Here is a 13,226-nt window from a genome sequence, read left to right as displayed (position 1 = left end):
CACACTTGCTATGTAGATTTTTCTCAGACTTCCAAGGATGTAAAATTTAATTAGTATTTCCAACAATAAACACTTTAATCACTGCTAGTGTATTCCAGTAGAAACTAGGTACCCTACAAGTAACTGGGGGCTTCTCCAAATATATAGGCTCATTTTTGAAGTCAAATGCTATACACATGCACCTTCGAGTCATTATTAACCTTGAGTCAGACCATATGATTCATCACCTATGCATTACAGAGACTGCATCTACAAAAACAGGTACCAGGGTCCAACCCCCTTAGTTGCTGCCCCTGTGTACAATCAGCGATGGAGACAGAAATTAGGAGACAGCAATACTGTAAAAGATGAGTAGCTACTGCTGAGTAATCTCTAGCTTTATCTTCATATGTGCAGCTCCCTCAACTGTACAGAGGAGATTTAAAATGACAAAGTGATGCTGTATATTAAGTCCCCTATACTATTTGATCACTCCCTCTTATTTCCTGCTATTAAGTGTCAGTCATTAAAGGTATTAGTAATGATTTAACTTAATTTGTATGGCCACAATTGGAAAACAGACTGGTCTTCCACAAAGGTTTTCAGACCTACAAAAAAAAGTAGAAGTGAAGGGAAAATAACGATAGTTTTAAGCACGATTCTACTCGGAAAAGTGAGTATATAACAGCAGCATATTCTTACTCAACAGAATTGCTCCTTGTGTCTATATCAGCTCATTTTAGAGACAAAAAGGTTTTTACTATTTCATAAACTTGTTAGCTCCACAGTGCAAACCAGATAAGAGGTAGTGAGCTGGGCTCTGCTCTTTCTTGTGTCACCAATAGAAGTGTTTACTAATTTCCAATTACACGTCTAATCAGTGACACCTGGTCAACTGCAGTGAAGACTATGTAGCTGGAATGGGCAAGTGAACAAACAACAAAAAACAGCTGAAGTAGACTATTGTTGATGCCTGGAAGATGTCTCCCTTGTGCAACTGAGATGCAGTTTTCTACATATAGCCTATCTTGCAGAGATACTTCTGTGTGTGCAATAAAAGCTAATGGTGGGTACACAACATACTTTAATAGAATGAAAGCACAGAAATCCAAACTATTATTACTGATTTTCACATTTTAGTAAGTGTCTGCAACTTTCTGTGGATGACTAATGTCAGTGTCCGAGTTTCTTTGGTATTTCAATTAACTAGTACCTGGCTTTTGCTGTAAGTAAACTGCACAAAGAGAACGCTGGTAGATAACAAGGATATGATACAGCATCATTTAAAAGCATATACTAGTAAACTTTTGAAAGCATCAGAACATTTGCATCTAAGATCTCCAGCCTCGATAACTAGCGAGGTGTAAACTCTCAAAGGGGGGGCAGAGGAATAAACTTAATCATATTCCACAAGCATTTGACCTAGCCTCAGCAGCTAAATAGCAATGATGTGGAGAACTGCACAAAACTCCCAGTAGCTGTGCTATCGTAACATTGGCAAAATGAGTCTTGAGAGCTTTTGTTGCTGTAACATGAGTCTCTTCACAGAAGGTGTCAGTTTACACAGCCTTAGTACAGAAACAAATTTCACTTTGGACTATACTCCATATGCAAGCGAGAGAGTGTGATTTACCAAAATCTGATTTTCTTGGGACATAAAAACTAAGTACCCACTTCAACTCCAACTTGTGTAAAAGGCTGCCCTGGGAGGGTCGTGATTTAATAAATGGTAAGATTCCTCTTCTATCAATGTGATGGACCTGAGGGTCTGTCCTTCTAGACTAATGGAGCATATCATATTCCAGATGGCTTTGAAGAATACTATTTTGCCGACAGATCACACTAACCACTACTAGAATTTTATAATAACCATATGTCCTTGACTTTTGATATTGTGGCTTCTAAATGACCATTTGCTGGATCCGTAGCCATAGGCCGCTACGCTTTTTTAATGATCTGCAACAAATGAAATGAGTTAGAAGATGCTAGAATACCAATGGTAGAAATCCCATGACGAGTCAGACTGATAGTGACAAAGCATTTTTGAAGTCTTTGTCACTGCTGTACAGGAGGCAAAGAAGATTGTCTTTGTCTCTACCCCCATAGTGTCTGCAAACTCTCAGATAACAGATCTTTTTGAATGGTGATTAGCCTAGTTAAACTGCACAGTATTCACTATCAGAGCTGAATATTTTTCACTGAAGAATTTTCATTATACTTTGTAAATAAAATTAGTCAGATCACAACTGAGCTGTCTGCCTCTACGGAGATGAGGCAGAGTTTTTTTTTGAGATTACAAATACTGTTTCTTCTGCAGTTTCAGCCAGGGTTGCTCACCTTGATTCTGGGAGGTGCTCCAGATTACAACCTGTAATTTGGACCCTCACCCATCTTGGTGGCGAAGGAAGGCAAGTAGGGAAGTACTGGGCTCAGTACTGGCTAAGATTGTTCCCTATGGGATGAGGAAACATGGAAGAGGGAGTAGGGTGTGACTTATTTTTAACCAAGTTCTTGTAAAATAGCTAATTCAGAAAACCAGTTGTTGACACTGACAGTCTTGACAGCTATCCATCTGGATCTAATCTGCCTTTTCTGAGGGAAACTATGATCCTTTTTCAATCAGGTTTCCTTGACTTTAAGTCACACAGGTTTCAGGCCTGAGAACAAGACGGAAAATGGCCTGGCTGATGACCTGCTAACAATGGATGAAGGTCAAGTATTCATGACAGTTCTTTTGTTTGTCAGCAGTTTTTGATGCCTCTGATCAACAGATATTATGGGCTCATCTGTGGTACGCAACAGGGCAAGTAGAACTGCTATTGTCTTTGTGAGAGACCCCAGTGGATAGTTTTGGACAACTGGTCTTGTGCTCTAAGGGCTCTGTCATGAAGGATACCTCAGAAATAAATTTTGTCACCCTCCCGTTCAACACATATGCACATTAGTTGAGAGGGACAGTGAAGGGACATGGGCCGTGGTGTGTTTGAATAATGCCAACATCCAACTCACTGTTCTCCATGCTTGGCCTGGCTTGTGCAATGAAACAAATGACCCAGTCTCTTAAGAGATGGGAGCATGGATAAAAGAGAGCTGGTTCCGGTTTAAAGCAGGAAGAATGCAATACAATATTGGTGCGATGGGAGAAGCAACTAGAAGAAGTGCTGATTGGAACCCTGGATTTAGGGAGTGTCAGACAAGTTCACAGTTTGGGGTTGCTCCTGGATGCCAGGCAGAAGGATGTGCCCAACATAGTTATGTCCTCTGGGCTGGGTGATCTTTCTGATGCAGATCTTGCTGCAGTTATCTGTGCCTTTGTCATCTTGAGATTAGGCTATTGTAACGTATCGTACATTTGACTACACTAGGGACTACTCAGAAACTGTTTCACTAGTGTTCCATGTTCTGTACTGGTTGTATATAGAGTTCAAAATGTTGACACTGAAAGCCTTAAATGGTTTTGGACCTTGCAACTGAAGAGACTGGTTCTCTCTACCATGTGATACTGTGGCAATTGTATCCATGTAGGGACTCAAATTAGAGTTCCCTGGTTTAAAAGGGAAAAAGCTGCATAAAAGGCATGTTTGTAAAGGTTCCTCAGAGATTTCAGTATGTCTAATCTCACTCCACAGGTCTATTAGGGTTGCCACCTTTCTAAATGCTGGTAACCAGACCCCCAAGACTCCGCCCTGTGCCCCACCTCTTCCCTCAAAGGCCCACCCCTGCTCTACCTCTTCCCCCCAGGCCACACCCCTTCTTCACTTCTTGCCCCCACCCCTCCAAGGCCCTGCCCCTGTTGCTCACTTCCTGCCTACTATGAAAATGCACATATTTTCTGGATAAAAAAAATCAGAACACAAAATACTAAGATAAATGTGCACTATGTCAGAAGGAAATGCAGTGCGACCACCATTTAAGAAGCTTTAATCTGTTGGCTCTGTGTGTGTATAAATAAACCACTCATGATATATTTAAGGCCCTCATCCAGCAGAACACCTAAGCACATGCTTAGCGCCACACCAGTGGAACTACTCAAACCTACTGGATCAGTGCCTAAATATGAAATACCCAGAAAAAGAGTGAGATGTGCCATACAGAAGAAATACAAAAGGTTTTACTTGGTTCCTGATTCTTTGAATTTTAAAAGGCTTGGAGACTTTTCTTCTTGCTACTGCTAAAATACAACTCAGTTTTCCCCATAGAAAAGTATTGGGTAAAAACAAAACAAAACAAAAAATCAACCCTTCCACAAACAATTTGCTAATATTGTAAAAACAATTTTCTCTGTTTCAGCCACACTGCAAAATTTTCTGCACAGCTCTGATGGGTATTGTACCATAACCGTACTCCTTTCGAGCCTCTATGAAAACCTACTGTGATGTTTTGATTGTTCAACTTTGTTATTGTCAATGATCTTGTCCTAAGAAAGTCAGCGGTTGTCTAATTCAGTTTTGCAATCGTCTAAATTCTATCAGAAAATAATATGTTTACTGTTTTGTTATAAACTTAGACATGCATGGATTGTTTAAAGACATAACTCTGGCAATTCTTTTACCTTATTTTCACAAAAGCTCTCTTTCCCTCAGCTGAAATTTCAATACAATGCATGACAACAAAATGATATTTGGGGAAAAAATATGCTTAATTCGATAAAAATGGTAATTGTGATTAGATGTTATAGGAGGCAGACTATTGTCCCCACCACAGCAGCTCTGCTGAAGAATATGCTCACTGATCTATGTGTTTAAGTAACAAAAGCAGAAAATAAGGAGATACTGCAGATGTGCTATGGCTAAAACGATGACCTGATGACCCCACCCCCCCTCCATCTTACCAAGATCCATGCTTTTGGAGGTTTTCAGATTAATTGATTCAGGCTGCTTGGCTGTTGTCAAAGATCTGAAGTTGATGTTCTGATCTGTTAAATATGCTGCTGAATCCACTACAGAGCTGTGGAAAAAGCCATGCAAAACATTTAGGCACTAATACAAAACCAAGTGAAGTAATTAAAACTTTCACAATATAAATGTATTTTCCCCTCCAGTTGTTTGCAATCATGCATCTTAAATCAGTCTCTGATTGTCACGTTTCTTTTGTGAGATTTAGCACCTCTACTCACATGTATTTAATTATATATATTTGAATACAGATTCTCCGTGAAGATAACTGCTGTTTTTACATGCTTAATATTTAAATATGATTTTATTTAACAGAACAGAAGGGGAAATATCCAGTGCCAACAGTCTTGTTTTCTCTTCTGCTGAGCTCTATTTAACTACCTCCTGTCTGAATTGTTTACCAAATAGGTTGCACAAAATGCAGCCCCTGCACCTGGTTCACTCTCTCTGACATGTCAACAATCTATGTGAATGATGGCATTTAAAAACACCACCACCCATCGCCATTTCACAGAAGCTCACCAGAAATAAACCTGCATGGAGGAGCAAAATTCTGTTTCACAAAGGACTGAAATTTGAAATTTGGTTCAGTTTAGAATTAGAATGAAACCTGAAAATTTCAAAATTCTCTATGAAGGAAAATTCTCCCCACCTGCCCCCCCAAAAAGCAATTTTGGCTCAATGAAAACTTTTTGTTTTCATTTTGATTTTATATTAAAACATATAATTCAAAATTTAAGATAATTTCAAACAAAAGTAATTTCAAAACGAAAGACTGGAAAATTTCATTCAAAGAATGTTGAAAAAGGATGTTTCAAGAATTTGATTCCTCCCCACCGCCCATTTTTCCCCCAAAGGGAATTTCAGCAAGACAGACACAATTTTGCAAAGCATTTCAATTTAGTTGCAACTGCATTTTCTGACAGAAAATGGTTCCAAGTTTTTCTGACGAGCTCTACTCTCAGTTTCAATCCATGTCAGATGAACATATCCGAAATATTTAAAAAGAGAAATAAGAATAACAATCTCTCTCTTCCTCCCTTCCTTCCCAGTCTGCAGGAGATATGTAGCCAAATCCTCACTGAGGATAAAGCAACTGAGAATCTGGCCCATCATTTGATTAGTTTACAAAGGATTTTGTTTGCTTGTTTATGTTAGTTTGTATGTGTGAGTGTGTTATACACCTTAGAGACAAGAGAACATCATATTAAAAAAACAAAATTGACACCAATGAAATTCACCTACATTAAGTAAAACAGAATGAAAAAAATTATAAGAATCTACCTGGGTATGAAGTGTTTAAGGCAGTGGTGGGCAATCTGCGGCTCATCAGGGTAATCCGCTGGCCGGTCATGAGACAGTTTGTTTACATTGATTGTCCGCAGGCACGACCGTCCGCAGCTCCCAGTGGCTGCAGTTCGCCGTTCCCAGCCAATGGGAGCTACGGGCGGCCATGCCTGCGGACGGTCAATGTAAACAAACTGTCTCGCGACCTGCCAGCGGATTACCCAGAAGGGCTACAGGTTGCCCACCACTGGTTTAAAGTTATAGAAAAAACTGTATGATATACTGTTTTCTTTGCAAAATAGTGCATGATTATGAAAATAATTTATTTTTAAAAAATCTGTGTACCAATGAAGAGTGATAGATGTACCATAATTTGAAAACTACTGAAATAGACAAGATATTAAATTCCAAAATAACCAAGCATGATTTATATTGCAGAAATGTCAACTTGACCATAACTATTATGGTGCAGATTCCACATCTACTTACACACACACAATAACAGTGCTTTTAATCAATGAGAAATAATATCACAATTATCAGTGAGAACTGAGACATTCTAACTGTAAATAATAAAAATAACTGCAATAAAAAGTTAATCCAAACCTATGATTATAATCTTCAGAAAGCAGCTCCTCACTGGGATGTGGGGGCAGGGGAGGTGGAACTTCATTCTCGGCACTACCACGATCAGACATAGTCAACTCTGAAACTAAAAAGGGTTAAACAAAGTAGGAGCAGCAATTATATTACACCAGTTCACTGATCCATAACTGGACTGGAAGGCCTGAAGTGATCCACAAATTATACAAATACCTAAACTAACTAAATAATAGTAAGTTTAACTGTTACGTTTTTTTTCTCTTACTTAATTGGCCTCTCAGAGTTGGTAAGACAACTCCCACCTGTTCATGCTCTCTGTATGTGTGTATATATATCTCCTCGATATATGTTTCACTCAATATGCATCCGAAGAAGTGGGTTGTAGCCCACGAAAGCTTATGCTCTAATAAATTTGTTAGTCTCTAAGGTGCCACAAGTACTCCTGTTCTTTTTGCGGATACAGACTAACACGGCTGCTACTCTGAAACCTGTTTTAAGTTTTTTGGTTTGCAACATTTATTAACTCCCAGATAGGTAGTAAGGTGCCTTCCCTGCAGATATCTCCCTCTTCTCCTTCTCTGTTCTTAATAGGAAAAAAGAAAAGTTGCTACTATCCCATGACAGGATGGATAAGCAGGAAGCCCCGGATCATTGTCTAAATTCCTCCTGTAATACCCATCTACGACCACGAACATGACAAGTTCCTCTTCACCATTATTCCTTCCTTCTACTCTGTGCTTTCCTATCACTTACTCCCTTTGTGATCACCAGTCTATGAACATCTCTGACTTTTCTTTCTCCTAGCCTTCACCTTTTCTCCTTGTCGTCACTAACTGCCATCAGCATCATGATTGCCACTTTCAACTCTGTCCCTCTCCCCGTAACTCCTCATCCCCTCTCATGCCATTCTGAATGCTCCCGTAAGCCCCACCCTTGACCTCCCCATTATGTGCTACCTCCATTCTGATCTCACATTACTGAGCATCTCTGGAGAAAAACTAGTGACTATACTGACTTCTTCCACTGCGTGTTCTCACTCCCTCATCCTTCCAACCTGCCCTTTTTCCTTTCTAGACAGCATTACTCCTACTGTCCCAAATTGACCTATACCACAAGCTAATCTATTACATCAGTTCCCTCCCTAAAGGCCCTGATCCTGTGAGTTACCGAGTACATTTTGCAATATAGTGCGTGCCTTTAAATTCCCACTGACTTTACTCCACTGAAATTCAGTGGGAATGGTGTGTACTCAGTACATCTGAGGGTTGGTGTGGTGGATGCAGAGCTGCCATGTAATAATCTATTAATACTGATACAGTATTCATAAAATTATGATACATGTGAACTGATCAATGAGGTGAAGTTACAGTATATTGGGCTATTAGACTTTCCTGAATGAATATATTCATCTACTTTAGTAGAGGCTGTTGGAAAAAACAAGCAGGAAGGCAACACCATGGCTTCCAGAGAAGATCACCACAGCACACACTTGAGAGACAATGAAGACAGCTGTTAGCTTTGAGGATCCTATATCCTGTCTCCCATGAAGATATATGGCTTGTTTTGCCAGGCTCAGGGCCTAGAAACCAAAAAAGGCACCAAACAGTTAAAAAGCCCCTCTCAGGAGAGAAGGAGGGGTCAGCTGTCAAGGGCTGTCCCGGGGGACAGGGTGGCATAAAGAGAGGCTCTGCACAGGGAGTCTGAGGAAACTGGGCATGGGCCTGCCACAGTAACATCAGAGAGATGGTAAGCTCTCAGTAGACAGGTCTGCATACAGACTGGCTTATTATTTTAAAATAGATTCTCTTAAATGTTTTGGTTCTAAATAAATAACACTTTGCTTTAAGATGGCTGTCTGGTCACTGGTTACCACTATCATAGCACCTAGAGGGGACAAAGCTGCAGGTACTGAAGATAAATCAGATCTGCTAAGATAAGCATGGTTAAATTACAGGAGGTCGTGGCCCAAGGCCTGATCTGAGAATAGGAGAATTGCATGATTCCAATCCAGGAGAGACGATATGGCTTGAGGTAGACACATGAGGGAAGTGCGCTCTAAGAGACCAAGTGGGTCAACAGTGCAAGTAGCTCACTAACTGTGACAGTTGGGCCTTAGGTTTTATGCCATTTGGAGTAGGGAATGTTTCTGGTATTGTTTTTACAGCATGCACATTTTTTAAAACAGAATAGTAATAGTTATTTTCTATATCAATTAATCTTTTCATGCACACATGCCACTTTTAAATGTAGATACTTGTACATCCATGAAGATTCAGCATGCAAAGCTATTGTAGGGTAGATACTTTATCTTTACAATATTTCTTAACCAGAGAGATGACATCAATTCCCTTGCAACTATGATCATTTTTTGGATGTAAAAGAGCTTCTGATGAGGCAGATTCCAGTAATCTTTCAGCACCAGGAATGTGAAGTTGCTGGCACTGAAGTATTGCTTCTCGAAGAGGTTGTTCTAAAACTGCTATTTCTGCACAACAGCTTGGCAAGAAAAAAAAGTAGGGACCTGTGGGTGGCAAGCATTATTCATGCAAAAATAGACTGAACATTGGCATTTCAATATTGGATTAAAAACCCTCCTTTATTGAAATATCCACAGGCAAGACCAAATGTAATGTTTTGGCTATAACAGCTTTTTCTCAGACATTACATTTGATCTTGCTCGTGTATAATAAAAAAGATCCTTTAAAAAAAAAATCTAGTATTAATAAGCCAAGCTTCAATCTATTTTTATTGAGCTTCTAGAACAGTCTTATGTGTAGAGCAGTGACTAGTATTAGAAGTAACTTATTTGAAAACATTAACTGAGAGTATATTTATTAAACACAATTCAACTTCTGCCACAAATTTTTTTTTGCATTGGGCACACTGGTATTGTATTGACATCTCTGCTGTCTTTTATTACTATTTACATTATGGTAGCACCCAAAGCTTCAGATCAGGACTGGAACCGCAATGGGCAAGGCACCATGAAAACATATAGCAAGAGACAATCCCTGTATCCGATATAAGACTGTAATCCTGCAACTTGTTCAGTGTGGGGAGACACACAAGCACATTTGGGGTTACTGGGGCCCAGTGGGGTTGCATGGTTTCACGTGTGCAGATACCATTGTAGGATCGGAGCCTATTATAAAAGAAAATGCAAAAACTTTTTGTAACAAATGATATGGGGGTGGGCGTGGAGAAAAGGGTAACACTGAGAGGAATGTGGGTTAAAGTAGGTTAAATGTTCAAAATTAAACAACTATTTCTACAGTAAAATACATGTCACATGTATGTGCACTGTATTATTTTAGGGACATATCCTCTGCTCACATCTACCTGAAGGATTTCAGCTCTGATCTACAGAACCCTCTACTGGGTATTTTGCTACTCTAGGCAAATGCGTGTCCCATTCTCCCCGCCCCCACCCCCCCAATTCTATTTGATTTCACTAAATACGTCTTTTTTTAAATGTAAGTCACAATACAAAGATACTTCACTTAGTTTCTCAGTAATATTTAAAATTCTCTCTCCTTAGCCCTTTGACTGACACCACCCATATCTTCCCAGGCCTTGGTTTCTCTCTCTCTCTTTCCTCCCTCATAAAGGGGTCTCTCTTTGCCCTATGTCTGTGGTGTCTTCTCAACATCTAACATCCATTCACCTCTCACATCGTGGTGGGTTGTCTCCTTCCTTTAGCCCCTCAAAAATGTAACACAAAGAACGATCAAAACAAAAAGACACACACTAGCAACCTCTGCTGCTAGGATCCCTCAGAAAGTATAGCTCTTCCAAACAGGACTTATTCTGATCCTTATCTAGGTACTTTAAAAAGTGCCTGATTAGGAATATGAGGAGTCCCACTGAATGGGTGAGACTTCTCAAATGCTTAAAAACCTTGTGGAGTCAAGGCTATACATGGCCGCCAGTGGGGTTTTTCTGCTGGTATGGGGAGGAGGTAGGAACATAAAGTGTCAGTGTTAAAGCTGGGTGTTGTACTCAGTTATTTACAGATTAAGAAAATTATAGTTACTAGTTTCAAAGTCTGGAATGGGGTATGTAAATATGATGTCCTAATTCTATTGTACATTAAGGGTCTGTTTCGAACCTTAAAAATATTTTAAGTCTTAATAAACTAAAATAGCAAATCTTATGAATATTATGGTATAGTATAAATTCCTACTGGATTATAAAATGTGACACAAACTAGACAATTTGCTTTTAAAAATAATCACTGTACCCATCAAGGATGTATAGAAAATAAACATTTTGACAATATATATTTTGCCATCATCATTTGTTTTTTATCCAAACTTACGTGTTGGGCAGTGAGCTAGAAACTGTTACTTAAACTGGAACGTGTGCCAGGAATTTAATTCACGACTTCTGAGTCAGCTCTCCCACCCTCCCCAGATCTTCAAGCTTCAAAGTAACAGAGCCTGCACTTACTCTAATTAACTGTTTTTCTAGTTGATGTGGATTTCTGAAAACAAAAAGAGCACTTTTTTTTTTTGGCATGAAGAAGGCTGTACAGTACATACCTTTTAGTCTTTCCTGAGGACTGTAAGTTACAAATTGCTGCAGGACAGCATCATTACGCCTGGAGATAGTGGTAAAGGTCTGACTGCCCTCAAGTGCTCGTTTTGGAAAAACCCCATGATCTGAGTGTTCCTAAGAAGAAACAGAATCACATATTTTAATGTAAAAAATAAATGTCCAACAGAGCCAAGGAGCAGTAATCACTAAATCACACTGGGGTTTGGGCATTATTTGTCAGGCGTTTATTGTACATTATTAACTCTGCAATGAGAAACATGAAAGAGGTCTTCAGACCATTGCTGACCATGAAAAAAGAGATTACCCTTACATGAGAAATGATCATTAAGGATGATAAACAGAGAAAAGGACTTCTTTTCTGACCCACAACTGGCTTCATGTTATTCCTCCATCTGCGAGGGCAGCTTGTGGCATTGTCAACATAAGGGCACAGGCAATGCCAGTGATATTTCTTTGCCAGCCAGCTGGTTCCCTTCGCTCAGAGACTGAGTGTGTATGCTCTGATGATCACACACTAAAGCAGCCTTGTAACCCCTAAACCCAGGTCTTCTGGCTGGCAGCTGAACAAACTTTTGCCACCCCTCTAGTCTGTTTTTCTTTTGAGATATTCCCCCCCGCCTCCCCACCCCATATCCATATTGCAACTCCTAATTTATTCTCCTGACAGTTGCTGTTAAAAAATGCACAATTTATCAAACTGGGACAAACCCAAAAAGGCACTTCTGTAGTTGTTGTACAGGGGAAATTATTAATATAGACAGTAAAATGCTTTGGCTAATTATTACCAGGTAGAATGATATTCTCAACATTGTAGTTTCTTTGAAAAGCCGATACATAACCAGAAAGGAGCCTCCACTTGGCCTTCATTTTACAAAGTTGACTTCACCTGGGCCAGCGGATTTCATATTGCAGGTGTAGCACTTATACATTTTAGAACATGTATGTTAGAATCTTTTAGTAAGAAGTAGATGGAATGCCAATGGGCCAATAGTGTCACTCATGCTGCCCAGAACCCGCCCCCCAAAACTCCGCCCCCACCTGCCGAAGGTTCTGGGAGGGAGTTTGGGTGGGAGAGGGGGTCTGGGGTGCAGGCTCTGGGATGGAATTTGGGTGCTGGATGCAGGCTCTGGACTGGTGCAGGGGGTGGAAGTGCAGGAGGAGGGGGTGGGGTTGCAGGCTCTGGGAGGGAGTTTGGGGGTAGGAGGAGATGTGTGGGAAGGGGGTGCAGGGTCTGGGAGGGAGATTGGGGACAGGATGGGGTGTGGGGAGGGGCTGCAGGCTCTGGGAGGGAGTTTGGAGGCAGGAGGGAGTATGTTTGGACGGGGTGTGGGTGCAGGCTCTGGGAGGGGATCAGGGGGTGCAGCACTTACCTGGGGCTCCAAGGCAGGGCGGGCCGGGGAGCCTCCGGGCGCTGCTGCCCCCCAGGCACCGCCCCTGCAGCTTCCCATTGGCTGCAGGGGTGCTTGGGGTGGGGGCAGTGCGTAGAGGCACAGCCCCGCCCCGGGGCCGCAGGGAGGGACCAGCAGCCACGTGGAGCGAGCAAGCCGGAAGCCACTCAGCTCCACTGTGATGCCAGTGGTGGGCAGGGCTCCAGGGCCATTTTAAATCGCCCAGGGGACACGCGGGGGGTAGCACGCGTGGGGGTGGCAGGCGGGGCCAAGGGAGAGACCTGTCTCCAAAATTGCTGGAGCCCCACATTGGAGAGGTTCTTGGGCCACAGATGGCCTGTGGGCCAGGAGTTTTAAGGCAAGGAACTGTGCTGAAGAGGTCAAAGGGAGCAGGGTGTGTTGACAGAAGAGTCTAGCACTCCTGGAAGACTCTGGCCTTGGCTACACGTGCAGCTGTACAGCGCTGTGAGGTAAACCTGTCTTTGTACAGCTGAGTAGGGAAAAGCGCTGCAGTCTG

At 41.3% G+C, this 13,226-nt stretch overlaps 1 protein-coding gene across 1 annotated transcript in view; it reads right to left on the bottom strand.

The window, feature by feature from the left end:
* The window catches only part of PARD3B (par-3 family cell polarity regulator beta), a 589,898-nt gene that overhangs the window by 231,978 nt on the left and 344,694 nt on the right, over nucleotides 1-13,226 (bottom strand). Inside the window, exons 13-15 of the mRNA XM_024206395.2 lie at nucleotides 11,306-11,435; nucleotides 6,768-6,873; nucleotides 4,811-4,926 (exon numbers count right to left, since the gene is read on the bottom strand). Coding sequence (XP_024062163.1) covers nucleotides 4,811-4,926; nucleotides 6,768-6,873; nucleotides 11,306-11,435 — 352 coding nt within the window. The remainder of the gene's footprint in view (nucleotides 1-4,810; nucleotides 4,927-6,767; nucleotides 6,874-11,305; nucleotides 11,436-13,226) is intronic.

The sequence above is a fragment of the Terrapene carolina genome, unplaced genomic scaffold (genome assembly GCF_002925995.2).
Source record: "Terrapene carolina triunguis isolate 2854851 unplaced genomic scaffold, T_m_triunguis-2.0 Scaffold62, whole genome shotgun sequence".
In the NCBI taxonomy this organism is placed as follows: domain Eukaryota; kingdom Metazoa; phylum Chordata; order Testudines; family Emydidae; genus Terrapene; species Terrapene triunguis.
The sequence above is the reverse complement of the archived record's forward strand: the minus strand, read 5'-3'. Positions and strand labels throughout refer to the sequence as shown.